A 26,584-nucleotide genomic window follows, 5' to 3' on the forward strand; every position below is an offset into this window, starting at 1 on the left:
GTTTGGATGGGAACTAGATGGGAGAAGCTAGGTCCTGTTCTTGGGGGGGTGGGAAGGGATGGGAGTTTGGGGGAGAGTTGGGGAGGAGACATCACCGACGCAGGCATGGGGGAGCGATTGGAAGCGTGCAGGAACCTATGGGAAAATGGGTGATTCAACCAATTTGAAATGTATAACCTGGAATGTGAGGGGGCTTCATACCATGATGAGACGCCATAGAATTCACGCTTATCTGGTTCGTAGGGGAGTACACATTGCACTACTCCAAGAAACACACTTAACGAAGGCGGAGACCGTAGCGCTGCAACGTAGATGGAGAGGCCAAGTGTATAATACCACATACTCTGCTTTTGCGAGGGAAGCGCTGATCTGGATCAGAGCGGGGTCCCTTTTCAGGTACATAAGCAGGCGATAGACCCGGAGGGCAGATTCGTGCCCATTGAAGGGAGACTAAGGGGTAAGGACATTGCCTTTTGCAGTGTCTGTGCGCCTAATGTAGATCAGCTGGGCTTCCTGGCGAGGTTGTCGAGGTCGCTGGTGCACTTTCTTGCGAGTCCCCTAATAATTGGGGGAGACTTTAACTCCATAACGGATATATCCCTAGACAGATCGCACCTCCCCCGGCTGGCAGACTCCCCGATACACCGCTTGACCAAAGGTAGGCTCGACTGGCAGACGTGATAGGGGCTAGTTGATGTGTGGCGTGCGCAACACCCTGGGGATCGGGACTACTCATATTTTTCGGGTATGCATGAGTTGCACGTGAGGTTAGACGCAGTGTTATGCGCTGCAGCAGTATTACCGACCATTGTCCGAACTGAATATTTGACTAGAATGCTATCTGATCACAATCCGCTGCTGGCCACCATGCAATGGATGACTGAAACATCGAGCGTCCCCACGTGGAGATTGCGCCCGAGACATTGGATGACCAGCTCTTCTATGCAGTGCTGGAGGAGGGGACTACCCACTATTTCGTGGAGAATGCTGGCTCGACTGCGACAAGGGCCACCGAATGGGATACCTTCAATGTGGTTGTGAGAGGGCTCTGTATAGGGAAACATGTGGAAGTGCGAAAAGTCCTGCTAAACGATCTTAACAAAGCGGAAGATAAATTCCGCCAGGCGGAGGTGAGGAGGCCCGGCCACCCTGAATTGCAGGCGGAGGTTAGTCCAGCGAAACAGGGGGTAGCAACGGAAATGGAGCGTTTACGCAGCTTTGACTACAAAGGTTACATGGCGAAGACCCATGCGGAGGGTGACAAAGCTGGAATGCTGCTGGCCTAGTTGGCAAATCCATCCAAACGAACTTCCCCCATATTAGCATTAAAAGCTGAGGGGGGGAGATGGTCCACACCTAAAATGAGATACTGCAATGTTTTGCGCGAAACTACGAGGTGCTCTACAAGAGCACGCTGGTACCTGGTAGCATTGCTCCAGATAAATACCTGGAAGAACTATGTCTACCGAGCCTAGATCAGGACCAGGCAAAAGTCTTGGACAGGGATATAGAGTTGGGTGAGATCCGTGGCGCCATCAAACACATGGCCCGTAACAAAACCCCCGGGTTGGATGGCCTGCCCATAGAATTTTATGGGAAATTTGCAGACCTGTTGGCCCGAGACGCCAGGAAGTTTATAAAGAAGCGAAGGAGTTGGGTCAACTGCCCCGCTCTATGCGGGAGACGCTGGTAATTCCACTGCTTAAAACAGGGAGGACAATACGAATACGGCATCTTATAGACCATTGTCGATGTTAACCACCGACTACAAAATATTGAGTAGTGTTTTAGCGACCCGACTACTGAAGCATATGACCACGTTGGTCCATGAGGACCAGGCTGGTTTCATACCAACGCGGAGCACAACTATGAGCGTCAGACGACTAGTGCGCCAACTGGAAGAACGACACTCAGGGGCCCAGCAGCCAATGGTGCTCTCAGTAGATATTGAGAAGGCTTTTGATAGCTTGGAATGGGAGTATCTATACAAGGTGATGGGACGCTTTAATTTGGGAGAACATTACACACCATGGACGAAGGTCCTATACACATCAGCAGTGGCCAGAGTGAAGGTTGGCACGCTGATATCCTCGCAATACCCGGTGGAACGAGGGACGAGGCAGGGGTGTTCGCTGTCTCCACTGTTGTTCGCCCTGGTGGTGGAACCCCTTGCGGTCACAGCTCGAGGGGGACAGCACTACAGGAGATTAGACAGCAGAGAGGGCCGGCAGTACTTATCGCTATACGCGCATGACCTGCTACTCTTCCTCGAAGATGCTGACAGAGCAATGGTGGGAGCCGAATGCTTGCTCTTGAACTGTGGGGAAGTTTCAGGCCTGAGAGTCAACTGGTCAAAGAAATGCATGTTCCCGATAAGGCAGGGAGAGACCAGACCAAATACGATGCGAGCGTTGAGGTGGGAGCCTACGTGTTTGACGTACCTGGGAGTGCAGATTTATCATACAGCAGGGAACATGCTAGAGGGTAATGTGGATCGCGGCCTCAGGGCGCTAAAAGGTAGCATGGCCTTTTGGGCCACCCTGCCGCTGTCAGTAATGGGCTGTATAGCCCTCTTGAAAATGATAGTGCTTCCTCGCTTTTTATATTATTTTAGGACGCTGTCAGTGTGGTTACCGAGCTCCACTTTTAAGTTACTGAAGTCGCTTGTGGTATCTTTCCTCTGGGTGCGGGCAGATGCAGGTTTGCGCAGACAACATTGATACGACCTAAGGTTGAGGGTGGTCTAGCAGTCCCAGACTTTGAGTTGTATTACTTAGCAGCCCAGCTGCAGATTTTCACGCAAGAAGTAGCAAGAGAATTTAGGGGACTGGAACACAGGAGGGGACAGGGAGTTCCTCGTCATGTTCTTTCATTCATAGCGCTGCAGCAGAGGATAGACCTCAAAGGCCTACTGACTGAGGAAAAGACGCTAAGACTCTGTTAGACCCGCTCACAGCGCAGAGCGGGGGTGTTACACCCGTATGCGCCCGAAATTCCACTGGGCATGATAACGGCATTGCCGCATGGTGGAGACTGGTCGCAACTGCAGACTCGGGAGGAGGCGGGTCGCCACATAGTAGGGGACTTTTATGAAGATAGAGTTAGTTCACCCTACCAAGGACTCCAGGAGAGGTACGACCTACCGAGGGGAGGTTTCTTACTGCATGTAGCGTTGACAAGAGCAATACAGGCACACTGGAGAGAGGGGCTGGTAGAGCCCAAGACATCAATGGCATGCCAGTACACTATGATGGCAGCAGGGACTATTAAGGTGGTCACGTGCCTGTATTCAAGAATGATAAATGAAGGGTTGACACCCCTGACGACGCTGAAAGGAAAATGGGAAGTGGATATAGGGAAGGATATCCCTGATGCAGCTTGAGCGCAAATAGTGCGAAGGGCTTGGAAGAGCATGAGGAACGCTAGGTTCCAGCTGATACACTATTATATACTCCACAGGGCGTACTTGACACCAGGCAGAATCCAGAAATACTTTAAGGTTACAGAAGCATCATGTCCCATATGCGCGAGTGGCGGGGCAGAACTAGACCACATGCTATGGACCTGCCCAGCGATAGGTCAGTATTGGGAGGAAGTGGGAGAGACCCTGAACGAGACCACAGAGAGTCAACTGGTATTTGATATGGCCATAAGTATACTACATTGGTTCCCCAACACATCCAAGAACAAGATTACGAGCAAGTTTGTGGACATGGGGCTTATACTGGCAAAGCGTGAAAGTACAAGACACTGGAAAGCAACAGTGGGACCTAGTAGTGTGCGATGGAGGAGCGAGTTTGCTAAATGGGCTAGCAGTGAGAGTGCATTAAGATATCAGTCAGCGCGAAGGCGAAATGATGATAAAGCATCAGAGGCAGCGATGGCATGGGAAGTCTTAGTGTAGGCGCTACCTGAATACGAGCCACGGGTCGGGTGAGCGGGATGGGCCACTGATTGAGGGCAACCCCGAGACAAACTGGGTACATAAAGTGGTTCATTATATGATTACTCCTGAGTATGTATGATAGAGAGGTTAGATACGGTTGTGCGCGTCGGTGATGGGGGAATTAGGGAGGGGGAATATAGCTCTGTTAGAAGAGAATAGGGGGTTACTTGTTAGGAGACATTGTTTATATGAGTAAACTGATATTAAGTGCTTCTACACCAACGTACAGCGTAAGATACAACAGAGGGAGGGGTCCTGATTGATTCAACAAGGTTGTAATGATAATTGATATGCAACTGTTTATGTATGTTTCGTGCAGAAAACCAATAAACTACGTCTTCAAAAACAAACAAAAAATTGTCCATGGCAACAAATCCAATATTAAGTCCTCTTGGTTGCAGCCATTCAAACACCTTGTTGTTAAAGTCATCCAATATGTTTGCAGCTGTATGGGATTTTTACTGGACCTGTACATCTTTGCAGTTGATGACCTACTCAAGACCACTACACACTTCAAGCCCACTGCTAAGAACTGCCTCTTAATATATGACAGCTTCCACCCTAGACAACCAAAGGAGAACCACCCATTTGGACAGTTTCTCTGACTTAGGAGAAACTGCACAGAAAAAGAAAACGACAATATTAAATCAAGGGAACTATCCGAAAAACTGTTGCAAGGAAATATCCGTCAAATCTGGTGTCCAAGACAAGAAAGAGAGCTCCTAATAACCATAGAGAGGCGCTCCTTGAAACATACCCAAAAGAGGAACCTGCGAAAGACAAAAGACCTATATACCTCCTTCAATATAGAGTCAATCACATCACGAAGATAGTGAAGAAACATTGGCGCATCCTAAACAGTGGCAACCTGAACATACCGAGACCTATGTTCTCCACTAGAAAGGGGAAGAAAGAACCTCAGAGATATTCTGGTACACACACACCCAAAAACTACAACTGGCAATGAGAGGACACCGCAAGCACTAAACACACTATCAGACGGACAACACCCATGCAATAACTGCAGTGTGTATCACCTAACATGCACAACTAAGAAAGTGGTCCTTAACAATAACATGACTTGGGAACTGCGAATATTCACAAATTGTAACACCTTAGGCTTGTCTACATTGTCACCTGCATTTGCAACCTTCACTACATGGGTTATGACCACCGGGAAGGTCAGCACCAGAATAGTGGTTCACCGTAGAAACATCAGGTGTAAACGGTGACCATGAAAAAGAAATCGCATTTCATCAAAAAACAACACACCCCCAATGATCTTACATGGGTAGTGTTAGAACACATTAAGCATCTTGATAACCTTGAACACAGACTTCTAGAAAAGGAACACCACAAAGTTTTTAAATTACGCACAGGCACCCAAGGCTTGAATGATAACATCACCCAGCTATAACAAAGTATACCTTAAGAGATGAATCCCATCCAGATAGGTGATTACCATCACAGCTATCACACCTTCCCATGGCATAACTAAACGTTGTTTCCTGTAGAAACATGGCAGTTACCTAGTGTCATATAAAATGATTTTACCCCCTTCACAGAGAATACTTTTCAGCAACACCATAATACATTATATACATATATTATTTTGTGCACTCTGACTATTACAATGAATACACAAGATGAAGATTTTGTGAACCTCCCTAAATCAAATAGATATATAAATGGTTTAGTGTGTACTCCTATATACAGCACAAAAGACAATAAAACAAAGACCTTGTAACAGAGACAAAATGGTTACAAAATGGATATCCCCCTTGAGTGAAACGTTTTGAGTCAATTTTCTAATAATAACAAAGCTCCGTTTTGCCTAAGCGTGGCAGAAATATACTTCACATATGGCCGGCAACACAGATGTTTTCCATTGACCATTTTGATGTCAATCCACCGATGACTAGGCGGATGCGGAAGTATATCAGGAGGCGCCTAAGGAGAGACGCGTTAATATGCGGTCTCCAGGGGAGCGTGTAGGTGACTAACCGGTGAGGTGAGTTCTGACAAAGTAAGTCCTTTTGACCATTTCCTTTACAGCTGACCGCTTTCCGGACACAAGCTGGTGGCCTTAGGTCTCTTGGAGGCACAGAACAACCCCCGTTTTTACAGGGTCACTGACAACTACCCTTTGTTACTATTACTATTACAGAGTGTGACAACGAGCCCCTCAACCCCTCCAGACCATGGGGCACATTTCAGCCTTTTAAAAAGTATGTGACTTTATGTGTACATGTTCGTAATTGGTGTTGTATATCACGTGGTGTTTATGTTTTTTGTAAATAGCACTCATTCACTATTTCCTTTGGAGACACATGCCATTTGTTTCTCCTGCAAAGCACAACGAGACACAAGGTAGTTGATAACTACACACACTTTAGAGGAGCTTTTATACTAAATAGAATGACGCCTGTATATATGTTGCCTGCCACATCTTCTGGTAGGTTAATGTTACTCTAACAGTGTTCTGTTTTATTCCCTACAGATACTATGTACCATTGTGTAATCGTATGAAACTAATAGTGCACATGCATTAGTTGTGGCATTTTAATTTTTCTTTTCACTTTTTCACTGTACCTTACCAGATTTATAGGAGTGGTACATACAGGGCTGGCCCCTGTGTGGTCCTGATGAAGAGCTTTAAGGGAGGCTTAAAATATGTCAACTAATAGCAGGGACAGCTGACTCATCATGGTTATGTTGTTTTTCCCCAGTTTTCGGCCCTATTTTTAACATACCAACTAGGAGCAGGAATAAAGTATTCATCCTCTAGTTTAGGTATTTCTAACCATTTTTCTTTCCCACTCCACATCACTGCACTACACATAGTTACACATAAGTGCTCCTACGTAACTTCGCAAGTCGCAGCACACCTCAATCTGCAGCAGATTGAGAGGACCCCTATGATGAAGCATGTCACCAAAGGGAAACCCTGGTGAGTGATTGGATTCTAGAAGGATAAACTCTTCTTTCTAGTCAGTAGACTTTTCTACTCCACTTGAGCAGAAGTCTCGTCCTTCTCCCATAGTTAGTTTCTTATTCCGGTATTCCGTTTTTTTGTGTGTATAACTAAAGAAGGAGGGTGAACCTAACTGATACCTCTACCCCCCTGTTTTTGATTGTATTTCTCCATGGTGAACATGGCTACAGTTGCATGCTTCCGAGCTCCATTACAAATTTCAGCAGTGTCTACACCTGCAGGTATCATTTCTCAAACCCCTACAAAAGAGATCCAGTATCCAGTGATGCACATGTAATCAGTCGTTTGGCAACTGGTCCACATTTCTGTCATCAGGCTGATAGTGTGAACGGCACTCTCCCGCAAAGGTTGTCCAACAAATTCCAGCACATCGTGATGTAGTACTGGAACTGCAACTCTGGCATAATAGATCCAGCTGGGAACCTTCCATTTTGAGCAGATGGCTGCCACAAATTCTAGAAAACCCACATCTTCCCCAAAAGAAAAGGGGGGATTCCAGTGTTAACATTTTAGCCAGCTATCCATTGTACAAACGTGCAGTTGGGTGATTGCGTTCATATTGTCCCTCCTGCCTAAACATGCCAGGAATAGTAGCCTGGATTTTTTTTTCTGGTGCCACTGATGCAAGCAACTTCTTCTTGAGACTGAGAGCAGAAAGTGGTAAGCTCAACGTGCATCTCAGCAAGGTAGTCACTGTATGTCCTTGCCATGGTATCTCAACCTGACTCGGGTGCCATTGTGATGTTGCTGATGCTGGCAATACTACTGCACTGCTGGGGACAAGCCTGATTTGCGTGACAAAAATGTCAGCCTCTTCTTCACCTTCACCTTCCATCATGATTGGAGCAGATTCAGATTCCCTGCTCTCGCCACCTTCACCAACACCACCTGCAATTCTTTGACTAAGGTGCTCCTCCCAACAGATTATGTGGTGTTTTATCAAATGGGCTGTTTGGCATCCAGTACCATAGTTTGTACCAACCTTCCCCTGACTAACACTTGCTCTGCAAATGGAGCATATGATCATTTTCAGCTTCTTCTCGCTAACAGTAAAGAAGTTCCAAACTGGGGAGGTCCACTTTCTGACAATGGTGCCACTGCCAATGTGGCGGTAGGTGGGTGTTTTGATGTTTGCCTCTCTGCAGCGCCTACTTCTACTGAGGTGGTTGTGGATGTAGGTTGCTGCCGGTGCCTTGCAAATATGGCAACTGGCAGTGGTGATATCTGTGCCACATCCCTCAGAGGAGGTTGAGATGAGGCAACGGCAGTCTCCACTGGAGCTAGGCTAACATCAATGATGATTGACTCGTCAGTCATCCTCCTCTTCTTCATCCATAACTCTAAGGCTTACAGGAATCTTCCTTTTCCCTAGCCTCTCCTGGCGTGTCTTAGACTGAGGCGGCATCCAAGTGGAGTCTTGAACATCAGAAGGGTGTCTTGGATAAGAAGATGGTGGAGTACCCCTCCTTTTTCTCGCTGTAGACAATAGATCTTGTAAAAGAGTGGCTGCTTCTACTTCCTTAGCTTGAAGCTCAATCTCCTGAACTGCACCTACTTCAGGAGGAACTACACAAGATAGACCCGATCCACGAGTTTCAGACACATATTCGGTAACCACCTATTAGATTGGGAAATTATATCAACAGTGGTTGCAGCGCTCTACAGTATTGTCCGTTGTCCACTTATGAGTTTCTTGCATTGATAGGGTAATACTTTGCAAAAGAGATAAGTCCATTTCGATGGACATAGGCTCTGCTGATACAGGGGTGCTGCTCCGAACTTGCTCCCTGGAGGACCAATGCGGCTGACACACTTTTGCCAAAAAAGGTCACAGCCGGCACACAAGTGGTGGAAATCGGCTTCTCCTCCCCACTGTTCACTTTCTTGCCAGCACCTATCTTTGGGGCCATCTTGAAGCTGTTAGTTGGCAGTGGCACTTAGCTTCACAAGCTGAAGAGATGTCCGTGTTGTGTGGTCACAGTCCTTCTGCCTGCAGTAGGGTGATTTCTCTTGTGTATCTAAAAACAAACAAGCAAGAAGAACATCAGTGAAACGTGGCATTATTGCAGGTGAATTAGTAGTATAATTTAGTGGGGTTACTTAAGTTATAAATAATTAACAATTCAGTGTATCCATTTGTAAAACAAACCAACCTAAACATTCATGCACACTCAGGAAGGACAAGAAAGAGCAACAATACACAACTGTTTGCTTTATTTGCATCAAGTTGGGAATGGGATGTGGCACTCAGGGAGGTGCAGGAGACCAAATAAAACTGACAATGGAATAATCCTTAGAAAATGATGCTGTTGTGCTGCAGAGCACTGTCAATGGCACATGGGCTTGATGCTGGATATTAGGAAAATGGGGAAAATAAAATTAGGAAAAATAAAATAAAATAAAAAAAGGAAAAGAAATTGTAAAAAGACATTGGGAAATATTTATTTTTTAAATGTAAATGTTTAAAAAAATATTTGAAGTAAATGAAAAAATTGAAAAACGTGTGAATATAACCAAGAAAAAATTAAAAAAAATTAAACAAATTAAATGTAAATAAAAAAAGTCTGAGAAAAATTATCAAGAAATGTTAATTAAAAAAAACAAGCAGTGCAGGTGAAAAATATGAAATATGTAATGATATATAAAACACGTTCATACGGAACATTAGTATGAGCATTGTTTAACTGGGCCTCAAGCATAAAAAACAAAATGGTCGGCAGCCACATGGTCAAGCAGCAAGCAAGGAGGCATGGCCCCAAACAAAGAACGCATGCAGGCGTATGGCAAAAGCACACTGGCTGGGCCTCATAAAATGGCCACTGACCACATGGTCAAACAGCAAGCAAGAATGCATGGCCACAAACAAAGAACATATTCAGGCTTATGGCAAAAGCACACTGGCTGGGTTACACAAAATAGCCCCCAGCCACATGGTCAAACAGGAAGCAAAGAGGCATGGCCACAAACAAAGAACACATGCAGTCCTATGTTAAAAGCACACTGGCTGTCTACACAAAATGGCTTCCAGGTACATGGTCACACAACAAGCAGAAGGCATGGAAAACAAAGAACACATGCAGGCCTATGGACATTGACTATACAGAATGGCCCCTGGCCTCTTGGCATGAGGCACAAAGACAAATGGTGACCTATTAAAAACACACTCACACACCGGCCTAACAAAGAAGGCATGGAAACATAGAGAATACAGTATTAATTCAGCAATGCCAAAAACAAAAGGCTAAACATTTTCACAACACCCATTCTCCATGGGCATTACAATACCTATACACTGTTTTGCAGAAAGAAAAGTGAAATACCACCAAAAAACACTTTTTGTATGTTGATTCAATGCCATCAATGGCCTAAATGATGTTTCAATTCAACAGAAACTGTTGTTTCATGCCCCCGTGACTAGTACTGGGCCTATTGGCTAGAAGGCCCACTTGCAGACTAGGCCACAAGTGAATTAAATGAATATTGCAGATTTTTTTTAAAGCATGCAAAAAATGTACTAAACTGTGCAACATTTTTCCTTTACAAACAAAGACAAATTACATGCAAAAAACAACAACAACAACCAACAAGGAGGCATGGCCACAGCAAAGAACACATTCAGGCTTATGGCAAAAGCAGACAGGCCCCCTACGCTTAATGGCCAACAGCCACATGGTCACTAGAATAAGCAGGAGGCCTGGAAAACATAGAACACACGCAGGCCAATGGCAAAAACACACTGTCTGCCTACACAAAAAGGCCACCGATCAAATGGTCAAACAGCAAGCAGGAGGCATGGAAAACAAAGAACTCATGAAGGCCTATGGTCACTGACAATTCAAAAATGGCCTCTGGCCACATAGATTGTGGAACAAAGACAAATGGTTGCCTATGGCAAACACACTCACACGCAAGGAGTCATGGTAACAGTGATGCATAAAAACGAAATTTAACTGAGCTACATTTGTTACAACAACACATATTCTCCGTAGACATTACCCCACCTATACATTGTCTGAAAAAAAACATGAAATACCACAAAAAACACATTTTGTATTTTAATCCACTGCTATCCATGACCTAAATGACGTTTCAATTAAACAGACACCACAGAAACAATTGTTTCATGCATCCATAACTACTACTGAGACTACTGGCTGACTAGGCCACCTTGTGAATTAAATGACTATTGCAAATTTATTTAAACACATGGAGAAAATATACTAACCTGTGCAACATTTTCCTTAACAAAAGAATAAAAATTACATGTGAAAAAACAACGACAACAACCAGCAAGGAGGCATGGCCTCAACAAAGAACACATGCAGGCCTATGGCAAAACCACACTGGCTGCCTATACAAAATGGCCTCCAGCCACATTGTCACAACAACAAGCAGGAGGCCTGGAAAAAAGGGGGGGGGGAAAGCACACTAGCAGCCTACAAAATGTGGCAACCAACCACATGGTAAAAGCAAACAAGGAGGCGTGGCCACCAACAAAGAACAGATGCAGGCCTATGGCAAAAGCACACTGGCTGCCTACAGAAAATGACTGCCAGCCACATGGTCAAATAACAAACAGGAGGCATGAAAAACAAAGAACACATGCAGGCCTATGTACATTGACTATATAAAATGGCCCCTGGAGACATGGCATGGGGAACTAAGACGAATGGTGGCCCATGGCAAACACATTCACACACCGGCCAGACAAAGGATGCATGGTAACGTAGAGAACACAGCATTAATTCAACAATGCTAAAAACTAAATTTAAGTGTGCAAACGTTTTTACAACAACACACATCCTCCAAAGGCATTACCCCACCTATGCACTGTTTGCAGAAAAAAATTAAATACCACAAAAACACATTTTGCATTTTAAGTCAATGCCATCCATTGCCTAAATGATATTTCAATTCAGCAGACACCACAGAAAAAGTTGTTCAATGTACTCATGACTTGAACTGGGCCTACAGGCTGGAAGGCCCATTGGCAGTCTAGGCCATTAGTGAATTAAATGATTATTACAAATTCATTCAAAAGCATGGAGAAAATGTATTGAACTGTGCAACATTTTTCCTTTACAAAAGAAGAAAAATAACATGCAAAAAATGATTAGGCCCCTACTGAAACTTGAGGCTATCCCCACCACAATAAGTTGTAAAAATCGAATAAAAATACAAATAAATCCTGGTGCATGTCCTCTATCAAACAAACAAAACCCTTATACAACAGTTTTTTTCACTTACTTGTGAAATCTCAATTACAAAGTCCTTAAATCCAGTGGTATATATGCAGCAGACACAGAGAGTGATCCTTCCAGCTCCAAATCCAAATGAAAAGTGACCAGGAGATGGACAAACACTGTGAGGAGCCTGCTGGGCAGGAACAGGAAGTTGGAGACTCTGCTGTACTTCCTTCCTGTTGGACAAAAAGAAAAAAGCCCCCCTTACACAAACAAACAACGCAGACTGTTATTTGAGTAGATTTTTTACTCCAAATTGTCTTTTTGAGGAGACTTAGCTGCTTCTTAAGGAGAAAATCTTCCCCAGGTTGCAGCAGCACTTGATCGCGCTCACTCATGATCACGTACGTCGCAAGAGACATGCTGGAAGTTGCTGGCATGGCCAAAAGCTGTGTTAGCAGGCACACAATCTTGTGGAAAGTCCACAGGCGGCTATCAAATCTTGTGGCACTTACAAACAGCTAGAAAATCTCCCGGGTGGTCGCCAGCACACAACAAGTCACTCCTGCCGGCGCAAAATGACCTTTCGAGTGTACCAACGAAAAAAAAAATCTGCTCTGTTGTGGAGTTTATTGGTATTTAGTTGCTGAATTCTGCAGACTTGGTGAGCAGAGTGGGGTTTTACTTTCAGGTCTAAAGCCCAATTTCACGTTACATTTGTCATATATTATTGCTGGCATGCAAGTTTGCTATTAAAATCACAAGATCCCCATTTTAAAAATACTTCCAGCATCAATGCTCAATACTGTGACTACAGAAATGCCTGTATAACCCAGAGAAAAGACATTTGAGTCTTTCAAGTCGACCATTCATCCTTTTGAGGCCAATACCAGTGCCCTATGTTTGGTAATATTAGTATATGTTAAAAACAGCTTTATGAAGTTGGATGAGAGTGATGCCAAGGACTACATAAAAAATCATACAATATTACAGTTCAGAGCACAAATGTTTTGCTATATAAAGATTCAAAACGTACATGCTATGTAAAACAAAGATAACATTTATTTTATAACAAGCTTAGTGCACTTGGGGCCAGATGTACGACCCTTTTTCGCAGCCGCAAATGGAAGAACCTCCCATTTGCTGCTGCAAAAAAAAGGAAATGGCACGTGCAAATGGTATTTTGTGAGTCACTGACTCGCAAAATAGCATTTGCAACTCTCGTTATTAGGAAGGGGCGTTCCTTTCTAATAGCGAGTCAACATGCTATTTACTAGTGTTTTGCAATTGCATTTGTGGCCGCAAAACACTCGCAGTTTACCACCTTCTTCAAGTAAGTGGTAAAACACTGCAAAGGGGAAGGGGTCCCCAGAGGACCACTTCCACTTTGTGAGTATGTTGGAAAATATTTTTTAAGAGCAGGCAGTGGTCCCAGAGGCCACTGCCTGCCCTTAAAAAAATGAAACTGAAAAGTTTCATTTTTCTTTTTTAAATGCATCCCATATTCCTTAAAGGAAAACTGGCTGCATTTTTTTTTTAAAACTGCTTTATAATTCAAAACAGTCCCAGACATGGTGGTCTGCTGAACCCAGCAGGCCACCATCCCCGGGTAGGCCTGTCATTCCAAATGGTGTCGCAAATAGCGAGAGGCTCATTAATATTCATGAGCCTCGCAATTTACGAGACCATTGGGAATAGCAAAAAGTGTTCAACACACTGTTGTACATGCAAAATAGCGAGTCGCAAATGACTCGCAATTTACGATCAGCTATTTTGCAGGTTGTACATCTGGCCCTTAGTCTGTTTAATTGAAATATAAATATTACAGAGATATATTAATGCCAAATTTTGTATTTTTTCATAAAAAAGGAAGCATCGGAAGCATCTGTATTTCAGTCTACTGGACTTGATTGTCATATGTAGGCATAAAATGGCAGTCGCAGGTCTACAGCCTCGCATGAATGCAGATTTATGACTTTCAGGAACTCATTATTGTTGCATGTTTTCTTGCATGCAATTGGAAGAAGCATGCAAATTTCTGTTTCCTATGAGCATATATGTGCTCAGGTGAAACTCTGTGGAGCACATGCAGTCTGAAGATCACTTAGGAGCACCAAAATACAGATTACACCAACCAGCACTACAAAACACAATCCATTATACACCACATCACACAACATCATACCACTCAACACACCACACCAATAACACCTTCCCTCCTAATACTGCTAAACATGTAACACTATGTGATGAAACCACTACAGTTCAGACGACACATTCAGGCATAGGGCACATTAAATTTCCCAACCATCATATGCCACCCCCACACACCTTGTGGTACAGGCCGGCAGGCCAACTACTTGATCTATACTACACACAATACACAAGAAAACCCACATTGCCTGACCCACAGGCCCCAGCATTATAACTGCCATTTTAGAACAGCACATTGCATTTCCCGAAAGAGGTGGGTGGTTCCTATACAGTTCCATGTCCCCAACAGGCTAAAAACAAGGCCCTGCTTCCCTCTTCCACAGCTTGAACAAAAGGACCAGATCAGTGCACTCTAAAAGTCTATAACAGGGCATTGATGGTTTTGCCTTTTAATGAAGGTTATGCAGATGACTGTCATAGTAATATCAGAGAATATCAAGGGACACTTTTGAGGAGGCCCATCTGCATCAGCTCTTTACACAATGCTTTATCATAACTGAATTATTGCAATATAATCTACGTATCTAAGATTGTAATGGTTGGATAATTTGTTCATTTTCATTTCTCGCACAATAGAACCCAGTTCAATGGAACTTTAAACAGAACATCTCACAGTGATAAAACATGGCACAGATATGCCTTGCAGTTGGCAACCATGAAGCTACCGATGGCCCAAGGTCAATACTCTTTATTAAAATATTATGCTATGAAATATCTTAGGACGAATGCCAACAAGAAACATATTGAGAAGGTAAGTGTATGTGTAGTCAGTATAGATTTATAATTCTTAACTCCACAACTACATACCTTGAACACAGCTGCGGTCCGTGCAGGTAACAGCGGTGGGGCGATGGGGCCGTGTAAGGGGGATTTCGAGGGACGATGCAGAGGGAAAATTATTTATTTATTTAATTTTCGCTTGGCATTGTCCCTCCAAATCCCCCCTTACACGACACCACCACTCCACCGCTGTTACCTGCACGGACCATGGCTGCTTGAACATACATATATTGGGGTGCAGGAACTTAAAGTTTGGCCGGCAGGCATGCAGTGGTTTCTGATGGTTGCACTGCATCTGCCAATAATTCCATCAGTGATTTGCAATGAAGCCAGGCACCCGGGTTCAACAGTTAGAAGATCAGCAACAAGACCATACTTAATCCTTTAATGTAAATTTGATTGTCACATATAAGCTGAGAGAATTGGATATTTTCGAGTTGTTGGATTTTTTATTGAATTTGGCAGCTAGTAATTTCAGAACTGCTCACCTGCGTTGCCAGCTGTAAATGCCTGGTACATTAGTTTGTACTTTTCAGATTCACTGCCGATTTTGAAGGCGCTATATTTAGCAAAATACTTATTTCTGTCAAAATCCTGAAGATCAATGCGAAGCTCATAATTCCCTGTTAAAAAAAAATAGAAGAATAGTGAATGGATAATACTCAACAAAGCCATACCTCAAACTCATCAATTTCTCAACATGAAAGAATGTTCCATTCAGTGCTTAATTTGTAAACAAATAAGTAGAAGGGCTCTCGTCAGAAGGTCACTACAGCTTACACCACACATTGCCCCTTCCTTGCTGCCAATTATAGTAACAACACATTTATCCATCATCACACTCCTACAAGTGTGCCAATTTGGACTATTTCAGACCCCATTAACTATAAGAATGGCTTGGACGGCAGGTAACAATCATTATTTTATATATATATACATAGAATTAATAATTAACTGTTGTTGTGGTCATCCCTAAATTAGCCAGACAGTAGCACCTCATGGCAGACTGTTACAAGCACCAGTGTTGACAATGAAGTGCTGGTGCCAAGCACTGAAACCACAGGCTCAAATTAAGCACTGGTCCTATTATAAGATAAAAAGGATGTGTTCTGTGTTTCATAAAATAAATGTGACATAAATCTGATGTTAATCAAGCCAGCCAAACAGACCAAAACATGGAGCCTGATTTAGAGATTGACTGACGGGGTTCTAAATTATATCCTAATGCACTTGTAATAGGGTGAACAGAATATCCCTGTCAGTCAAAATTAACTTTATTTGGCTAATTAAAGCCATAAAAGTACAACAAAAAAGAAAAATAAAGAAGAGCGGCACATTCTGCAAAACATCATAATGTATAGATATACAATCCATAAACAGTTAAAGTCCCACCGTATTAACAACATGGAGCAAACATTTGAGATAAATGAATAATAAAACCATGAGGCAGTTAACAAAATCCTGCTCAACACAAAATTCATAATCTATCATTTGTGATGGATTATTAGTGTCTAAATTAGGTCCTTACTTTCTTTTTCTTGGTTTTATGGCATATCTGAAGACCTGGCTTTTGTTTCCTTTGAGATTTAATATACTTTATTAGTTTTCATTAAGAAAGGTCATTGATGAGGTTTCAGAATACCCTAAATAAGGATTTGTTTAATTCTAGAGCACTGCAAAGTCTCATAGAAGAATTTGCTTGGTTCATGTTTCCCTAGGCCTGCTGTCAGCATCCATTGGACTGCCCACCAACTTCCGCGCTCCAGCAGTAGTGGGGGAACTATTCAGGGTGAACCCCAGGGCGTTAGGTACATTTCACTCACTTACAGCCTACCTAGGAAGACTGCCTGTTGGGTGGGGCACCTAGCAGGTTCTCAACACATGCCTCTCACCCTTGGTTTGTCCCCTCTTTTACTTACTGTGTTCCCGGAGGAAGAAAAGCTGACTTATATTTCATTAATTCCCTGCTCCAGAATGTGGTGGTGTTTTCCTTATCTTTTTTTGCAGGCCACGCCAGAGCTCGACTCAGCAACCTCCATGGCTCAGCAGCTCCATGACTCAACAAACCTCCATGACTGAGCAACCCCCAAGACTTAGCAGTCTCCATGACTCAGCAGCCTCCGTGACACAACAAGCCTCTATGAATCAGCAGCCTCCGTGACTCAGCAAGCCTCCATGAATCAGCAACCTCCATGACTCATCAGCCTGGCAAAAGGTATTTAACTCTCACCCAAACTCATCTTCAGTGCTTCGCATTGAGTTTCCTGTTGAAGATCCTGCGGCGTGATGGCTCTTCTCTGCAGGTGCTGGTCGGACGAGTCCTGTTGATCCTTGCTGCTGCTACTTGCAGATAAGTCTAAATCCTTTTTGGGCTACATTTAACTCTTTTGCTCAGTGGAATTCCATTGTTTTGATTCCCGGCTCATTTCTGGTTATCGGGGAGATCTCGGGTAACTGCGCACAAAACTCTTCGCAGTCAGAGTCTACCTTACTTCCTTTCCTATATCACAGTTCCCTCTTGTTCCCACTCAGCTTACTTTAAGCTACTTGCCTGGATTATGGTTATTTCCTCTTCATATCATTTATGTAATTTGTGCATAGTTCTTGCTGATGGAAGTGTATATTATTATTTATGACAAAAAACAACCTAGGCAACTAATATTTAACAATGTAGTATACAGAAGGACAATTGGCTACACATTATTATAAAAGTATATGTTTTTATTATAGATTGTTGAACATATGTTCAACAATCTATAATAAAAACATATACTTTTATAATAATGTGTAGCCAATTGTCCTTCTGTATACTACATTGTTAAATATTAGTTGCCTAGGTTGTTTTTTGTCATACATTCTGCTTTCCCTGACCTAGGAACCATTGTATCCATAACCTCAGGGGGTCCTTGTTGAATACACACCAGTGTATATTATTATTGCAGTGTTTATTGTTATCGTGTTACGTCTCTGTTTTTTCTCCCTGAAAGAAGGTCTTGGTAATACTCTCAAGCCTTGGACCTATTTCAGCTCAAGGACACAGATGATGTCTTATCGCAATGAAATAAGAATGTATGGTGTGTTTATGTGTAATCTACATTGGCACAATATTGTGTGAGTGTGTATTTATCTCTGGTGCAATATTGTGTGAGTGTGTATTTATCTTTGGCACCATATGGTGTGAGTGCAGTTCTGGTTTATTCTAATCATTCTAAAATACATATTGTATTGTGACCCAATGCAGAAGTTTATGCATGATATATGTAATTGATTATTTGAGTTCTTATTGGTGTCGTTTACTTCTGCTGCAGGAGCTAGTCTCCATACTCATTCCTAGCTTTAGGACAGATGTCTCAGATTGTTCTGTGACCCAGAGTTTTTTTTTTTTCCAAATACCTTTATTGAGAAAACTCAAAGCAGACACAGTACATCGTGCAGTATCACAGTACAATTATACATGTAACAAAAAGCAGGACAATCAGTGCATTACAAAGAGATGTCAGCTATCAGCACTTATAAGCATTTATAAGGGCAGTTTCGCAGCTCCACTTCACCGGGGTCCTCCCCCACGCAGGGAATCAACACGGAGCAGAATCAACAGAGGGGGTGGAGGAAAAGAGGGTGAGTGTGCACATGGCAGGGTGGGGGAAAGCAGGTCACTTACCAACGTCGGCGGCCACCACGGAGCCGGTGGGGAGCGCGGGAGAGGGAGCCACTGGAGTGGGGTCGGGAGAGAAGGTAGGTAACCAGAGGGCCCAGATATCAACAGGTCGGGACCTAGCAGGCATTAAATCCCAAAATTCCGATAAGAGGGTCTGGCACCGAGAGGCGTCCTCCAGCCAACACTCAACCTTGGGGGCGGGGCGACGACCCCAGCACATAGCCACCCTACGCCTGGCAAGGACCAGCAACATCGCAATGAGATGCCATGAGTCATCAGGGCAGAACTCGACGAAGCCGAGAAGGCACAGAGGTGGATCCAGGTGAACCACTGCGCCCGTAATTTCCGAAATTGCGGAACACACCGCCAGCCAGACTTCCAAAACCCTAGGGCAGAGCCAGGCAAGATGAGCAAAATCTGCCGCAGGTGCAGCACAACGCATACAGTTATCGCCAGGGGTAAGCCCGAGCCTGTGGAGCTGCACCGGGGTGCGGTACAGCCTGTGCAAATATTTGAAATGGATCAACCGGAGGCGGTAGTTCGGCGACAGCCTCTTTGTTTGATTAAAACAGTAAAGCCAGTCCGCCGGTGAGATTTCGGTACAATGGTCAGCACCCCATGCCACCCGAGCACGGTCAGAAGAGATGGGGGCAGACACCAGAGTAAGAGCATATAATTTGATGACTAATTTATGCGGGGTCGAGGAGGTGTAAATGAAGTCCAGAGCTGGCATGGTGGGTGGGGACTGAGGGAAGGTAGGATGTAGCTTCCGGCACGTGGCACGCAACTGGTAGAAGAGAAGCATGTCCGGTATCCCTGAGGAGCCGGGGAACGCGTAGAAGGTATTCTCTGGGTAAAGATCCGCGACCGTTGTCAGGCCCAAGCACCTCACACACACAGACATGCTAGAGGCCTGAAGTGAGGAAAAATCCGGGTGATTCACAATGGACATAGAGTTGGCAGAGAGCAGGGGAGCGCCAGAAAAACAGCGCAGGCCGGACCAAGCCCATCGGAGCGTCTCGACCGTGTCGATCTCAGTCCGAGGGCGCACCGCAGATGCTAACAAAGCCATGGAAAGGGGCCGGGGAGATGCCACATCCGTCCCCACCGCGACATGCAGCTGATAAGGAGAGGGGTGAATCCAAAAGTGCAGAAAGCTGGCCTGAGCACACAAGGCGTAAAGCTGAAAGTCAGGTGCGCCCATCCCACCAGCAGCCATGGGTCGGGTAAGGATGTCATAAGCTAGTTTTGGCTGTTTACCCGCCCAGACCAGCAAAATGATTAAGGAGCGTAATTTACGAAAGAAGTGGGAGGTGAGGGGGATAGGAATATTTAAAAACAGATAAAGAAATGTAGGGAGTACCACCATTTTATCAATTGCGATGCGGCCCGCCAGGGACAGCGGAAGTCGGCTCCACAATAGAAACCTGGATTCCAACCAGGCCAGAGCACACCCAAAGTTTGATCTCCAGAGTTCATCCAGATCCCTTCTGAGCCAAATGCCCAGATATTGTGTGGGGCCAGAGGCCCACACGAAAGGAAAGTCAGGTGCAAATGGCACAGTGGCAACTGTCAAGGGAAAAAGAGCCAACTTGCCCCAGTTCACATGGATGCCCAACAGCCCACCAAAGCAAATGATCTCCCGGACCAGAGGGCCAAGGTTCTCTTGAGGATGATGGATGTACAACGTGACGAAACTAGCAGGGAGCGAGACGAAAACCCAATGCCCCTGTGAGTGTGGTGCTGTCGCAATCTGGTGGCCAGGGGTTCCAATGCCATGGCAAAAAGCATAGGCGACTGCGGGCACCCCTGACGTGTACCTCTAGCGATGGGGCTAGGGTCCGAAACCAGGTCGTTTATACAGAGACGTGGGGTTGGTGTAGAGGAGTATGACCTTGCGCAGAAAGATGTCACTGAAGCCCATATGCGGCAAGATGTTAAATAAGAAGGGCCACTCCAGCGTATCGAACACCATTGTATTGTCCAGGTAGGCGGCGTCGGCCAGTATGTTGGGATTAATTTGGTGCAGGACCGAAAATATGGTGTGGAGGTTGTGCGAGGTAGCCCTTCCGAGAATAAAACCTGATTGATCAGGAAGGGCAATGGTGGGCATGAGTAAAAGTAGGCGGGAAGCGATCAATTTGGCAAAGATTTTGTTGTCGATATTGATTAAAGAGAGGGGGCGGTACAATTTGCGACGATCATCAGGCTTATCGGGTTTGAGAAACAGAGTTATCAGCTCCTTGCGCAGAGAAGGTGGGAAAGAGCCGTTTTCAAAAGAATCGTTGTACATTCCAGCCAGATGTGGCTCCAAAATGTTGGCAAACATTTTCTAAACTGAGGCTGGTAGGCCATCCAGTCAGGGGGCCTTATCACCAGGAAGACTGCTGATGGCAGCCAATATTTCCTCCCTGGAGAACGGTTCATCCAGGAATTTGCTGTGGCAATCCTCCAGCCAAACCAGCGCAATAAAATCGAAATATTGGTCGAAATCCCCACGCGGAAGGGGAGTGCCAGGGGAGTAGAGCCGGGAGTAGAAGTTGAGAAAGCGATATTGTATTTCCACCGGGGAAGTAGTCCTGTCTGGGCTGCCATCACTCAAGGCTGTGATATAAGAAGCAGCACGAGGAGGGCGTAGAAGGTTGGCGAGTGTACGCCCCGGGCGGCCCCCCTCTCCAAAGTGACGCGCCCGGCCATCCCTGCCCAGGAAAGACAGTTCGCACCCAGCCTCATCCGAGAATTCAGAGTGTTTTTTACGTAGAAGAGCTAGCTCCTTGGAACTCAGGCGAGCCGCCTAAGCGGCGTCTAGATCTTTAATTTCCTCCTCGAGCTTTGCCAAAGTGGCAAGAATAGAACGAACGCCAGCCTGTTTAGAGATACATTCGCGAAGAATGACGGCCTTAAATCCCTCCCAGATGGTGGACGCTGAGTCCACGGTGCCTGCGTTGAGATCGAAATAATCAGTGATCTCTGTCTGGATGCCCGCACAGAAGACAGAGTCGCGAAGGGCATTAGGAGGAAGGCACCAGCTAAATGCCTGTCGCGAGGAGTGAGGAGGGCGAAGACGAATCTGAACTGGCGCGTGGTCAGAAAAGGTGTGAGCCATGTGTCAGCCAGAAGTCTATGCGCGAACAACATCCACGTGCACCAGGTGCCCTCCCGCACGTCGGGATGAGAGTGATGCCAGGCATCGTAAAGAGCATTGTCAGTCAGGATGGGTAAAAGAGTTGCAGCAGCACGGGAGTGAGACGAGTGAGTGCCTGATCGATCCAAGGATGCGGATAAAGCGACATTGAAATCCTCCCCCCAAAGTATGGCTGCAGGACCACAGGAAGAAATAAGGTGCCATACGTGTGTAAAAAATTCTGCGTCATCGCAATTGGGGCCATAGACCGCGGCGATGGTGACAGGCTGTGCAAATAGCACGCCATGAAGAATCACATACCTGCCTTTCGGATCTAGGATCACCCGGGTGGACTGCCAAGGAAGGCCCCGCCTTATCAGAATGGAAACACCCCTGGCATATGACGAGTAGGTGGCGGAGTGGGATTCCCCCCAATACCAGGAGTGAAGTTTAGAGATGTTTCCGGGCAGCAGATGCGTCTCCTGAAAAAGACATATATCCACTTTGTGCCGTTGTAGATGAGAAAGAATCAGTCAGGCTTTACGGTGGTAGTACAAGCCTTGGATATTCCAGGACCAGCAAACTACATCAGCCATGGAGAAGCAGTGTGGATAACTTTACCGTGCGGCCTAGCTGAGGGGGCGCGCAGGCGGGGCGCGGCGCACATGAGGAGCAGGAAAATGGAGGGCAGTGGCATACCGCCCTAGCCGGAGGGGAAGCAGGCGCCACAAGTCGGACCACGAAGAAGGGACGCAGCCCGGGCAGGGAGAGAAAAGTGCGCAGGCAACTAACTAGCAGGCATGGTCCGGAGTACAAGGCCCCACTATAGGCAATACACGCAGAGCATTCGACAAACCATAGGAGGTGCAGCATGGTGGAGGAGTGAGGGACCAGTGGAGCGACAGAATGACCTTCAATCAATAACCAGCGAGTAAGGGCAGAGCAAGCTGAGAAGCACGGAAGGACATGACCTAAGAGATTGAGCAAGAATAGCCATAGCAATAAGCACAGTACAATGTCAATGAGAAAACATGTGAGAGCAATATTTAACAGAACATCAGCAAACTGAAGCCGCCACAAACACAACACAGTGACCACGGTTAAGCATGCAAATACAAAATTGAGCAATAGCATGGCAGCAAACTGAAGCTGCCTCCTCAATAGAGGAGCCAAACATCCTGCAACCCCCACCCACCACCCACTCCCCACCCCACAGAACAGCCACAGAGCAGCAAAACCCAACCACCCCACACCCACTCCAACCCCCCAATCAGGCTGAGTTGACCCCCCACCCCACCACAGGATCCCACAACTAGGAAAGGGAAGAACAGTGGGAGAAGACGGAATCATCCTGTGAGGGCTTGGCAGGGCTAGGCAAACACCCCTGCAGAGAAGCATGGTGGCCAAGCAGTATAGTTGTCAGACATCATTCAAAGAAGGGAACAATCAATAATCCAGTAATGTGTGCACTACTCAGTCATTATCACTAAGGCAGCCAAACCCATCAGGTTGAGACGTAGAGGGGGAGGAGCGGGCATCTTTGTCCAATCTTTTAGCAAACGCCAGGGCCTCTGTAGGGTCAGGGAAAACAAGTGTTTCTGTCCCCTGGCGGACTCTCAGCTTTGCTGGGTAGGCCAGTGAATATGAGACCTCGTACTTGAGGAGGATACGCTTAGCAGGGAGGAATTCTCTCCGAGCGCCTTGGACTGCAAGGGTATAGTCAGGGTAAAAGGAGAATGCATTACCCTGGTGGGTGATGGTGCCCTTGTCATGTGCAGCCAGGAGAATGGCATCCATGTCCCTGTAATTCAAGATCTTAGCTATGATGGAACCTGGGGGAAGGTTGGGGCCGGGACGGGGACCAAGAGAACGGTGAGGTCGCTCAACGCTGAAAACCCAGGACAAGACGTCACCAAATAGTTCCTTGATCAGCTGTTCCACGAGGACCTCCATCTTGGAAATATTTGTGGACTTCAGGAGCCGGCAATGCGGAGGTTACACCTCCGGAAGCGGGCCTCCAAGTCCTCGTCCTTGTCCCGGATAATGGTGAGGATCTTGTCCATCTGCAGCAGTTTCTGCCGATCTTGGGTGGCAGCATCCTCAGCGTCAGAGACCCTGGTTTCAACATGTAGTAGTCGATTATCGTGGGAGTCGACACAGGCCTTCACCGTGACCAAGCGGGCTGAGAGTTGGTCCAGCTGGGCAGCAATACCCATCACCGTGGACTTGGCGTCCAGCATGATGGCCTTAAAATCGTTCTCCCGGGTCAGGGAGACCTCCACGTTAACAGCAGAATCGGCAACCTCAGTGCCTGCAACGTCCTGGCGAGAAGACTTACGTGGCTCGAAGGCAATCTTGGGTTGTTTTGGATCATTTTTCCCCCTGGGGAGAGACCAGGCAGGAAGACCGTATACGTCGGACACATCAACAAAATCAGGTATGATCGCGATGCCATTGAAACTTCATAACAAAAGCTAACTTTCTAGCTGCATATAATAATAACTTAGCCCAAAATGACCGTTTTGCGTGTTTTAACTCAATGGCATCATTAGTTAAGGGCAATAAACTGAGGGACAGTAAAAATTAAAAATCTAAGACAGGTTTACTGTGTCATGATCTAATCACGCGCATATCCTAATTACTAGTGTATTTGACACTCGAAATTATGTGCATTCACGGTTGTAACAACTGAAGACTATAAGCTAACATCAAATAGAAGGTGGACCTATATCTATGACTGTGAACCCGAATTATTAGAGTAAATAATACATAAGTATTCCATAATTTATACTACAAATGCAACCCTTAATTTATAGACTTTGACAAACTTGAGAGTGAAGGACCGAAAGATATTCATGATGGACTGCATATGAATAATAAGAAAGCCCAAGACCATATTCTCTTCGAAACGAATAAAGGTTGGTTAACATATATAATCCTAGTTCATGGAATTAATAGAAGAAAATGCAGAGTAAGGAATATAATCTCAGTTTATCTGTTTTGAGAGCCACAGAAAATTAACTGCCTCGTCCTGCTTTACATATTAAGATAAAGAATTGGTCCTAAAGCGACGCTTTCTTAACAAATTTGCGGTAAGAGCTTCTCTTAGGTTGCTGTAATTACTGTATGAGATATGGGACAAGTGATACAATCTGAAACTTATCTTGTTTAGAGTAATCAAAAGTGAGAGCCTGATCAACATAATCGTTGAGTTCTGCCGTTTAAAGCAAGACGAAGAGTAGTCCCAAAAACGACGCACCCATGATAAATCCGGGGTAAGAATAATCTTTCTTGCTACTACACACGACAATCCGTATATATAGAGGTTGAAAATAGGCTTTTGATATATATATATGTCTCTTGTTTAGGCATTTTTGATGTATTTCCAAAGGAAAGCCAATACCTACACGTAAATGATAACTGACACTGCTGGGCATCGTTGATTTTAAGGTGAGATCAAAAATAGAGACTAGAAAAACTTACTATTATAGAAGCTGGAGTAGAAAATGTAATAAAATCCCTACTTAGTCTGATCCGCTTTAGTGTACCCCAAATGACTGGTCCCCAGTTTCTCCAAAAAAAGAACATTATGTTAGGGCCACAGTAGACTTGTGCCTTATTTGTGAAACCCAACTCTCGTCTCTGTAAAAGTTATGTCTCTCATCCTACTAGCGGTGCTTACTTCCTGGTGCAATGTGATGTCACATAGATAATGTATAAAGGAACTGATATATGAAAGACTGTAGATTAAGTCATATGTCCTTCAATTTAGGCCTTGTTACAGGTACATCATATTGTGTTTGTAATTTCAGGTACCCTGCACACACACGATGAGGGGAGAATAAAACTCTTTCTGATCTGGTCCTGAGGAAGGTGGTATGAACGCACCGAAACGCGCGTAGACCTGGCGTGGAAATTACGCAACTAATATCTGTGTTACCTCAACCACAGAAATTGTTTTTGAGCTTGTAAGACTGTAGATTTGTATGAATGAGTAAGTGTGTATGTTTGTTGGTGTGTGGTAGACAGGGTGTGAGCCTTTCATTGTAAAGCATATGGTTCTTTTTCACATATTGTATAAATCATGGTACTCTTTATTGTATTTTTAATATTGATTGGATTATCACCCATGTTCATGAATTGATGTATATACAAGAAAAGATTCAGAAAAAAGGAAAAAAAATGCTTTAAATAATTTTGATAAACTACAGAAAAAGAAATAAAATATGTAAAATGAGAGAAAAGATAATGTTGTACTTGTACTAATTTGAAGGTCAACGTTGTAACTTTGCGAGCTTTGCCATATAAGAAAGTATGATTTGACCACGGGGGAATTTCAGTATATATTTTTTCATAAGTGTTGTCCTCTCTTTTCCCTGGTCATTTAAGTAAACATAGAGGGGGTCCCAAAATTTATGTGACCTCGTTTTTCCCCCTGGTACAGCACACCAGCATACCAGGAGCAGCCCAGGGGAGTGAGGAAGAGCCACAGGCCCAGCAGCCCCAACAGTTGGCAGTAGGAGGGAGCGAGAGGTGGGTGGATTGCGCCCAATACACCTCCAGGGGTAGACAGGAGGCACCTTAGGGAGCAGCGAGGAGAAGCCGTGAAGCCCGTGGATGCAACAAAAAGGATCGGGTGATCGGTGGCAGGACTGTGGCCAGCACCACCCAAGGCCCCAGGCCA

General features: G+C 45.0%; 1 protein-coding gene across 1 annotated transcript in view; it reads right to left on the reverse strand.

Moving 5' to 3' along the window:
• LOC147710455 (ficolin-1-like) overlaps nt 1-26,584 on the reverse strand; it is an 844,448-nt gene that overhangs the window by 143,213 nt on the left and 674,651 nt on the right. The window contains exon 12 of the mRNA XM_086921142.1: nt 15,607-15,741. Within this exon, the coding sequence (XP_086777268.1) occupies nt 15,607-15,741 (135 nt within the window). The remainder of the gene's footprint in view (nt 1-15,606; nt 15,742-26,584) is intronic.

This window comes from Lissotriton vulgaris, chromosome 5 (assembly GCF_964263255.1).
Source record: "Lissotriton vulgaris chromosome 5, aLisVul1.2, whole genome shotgun sequence".
In the NCBI taxonomy this organism is placed as follows: domain Eukaryota; kingdom Metazoa; phylum Chordata; class Amphibia; order Caudata; family Salamandridae; genus Lissotriton; species Lissotriton vulgaris.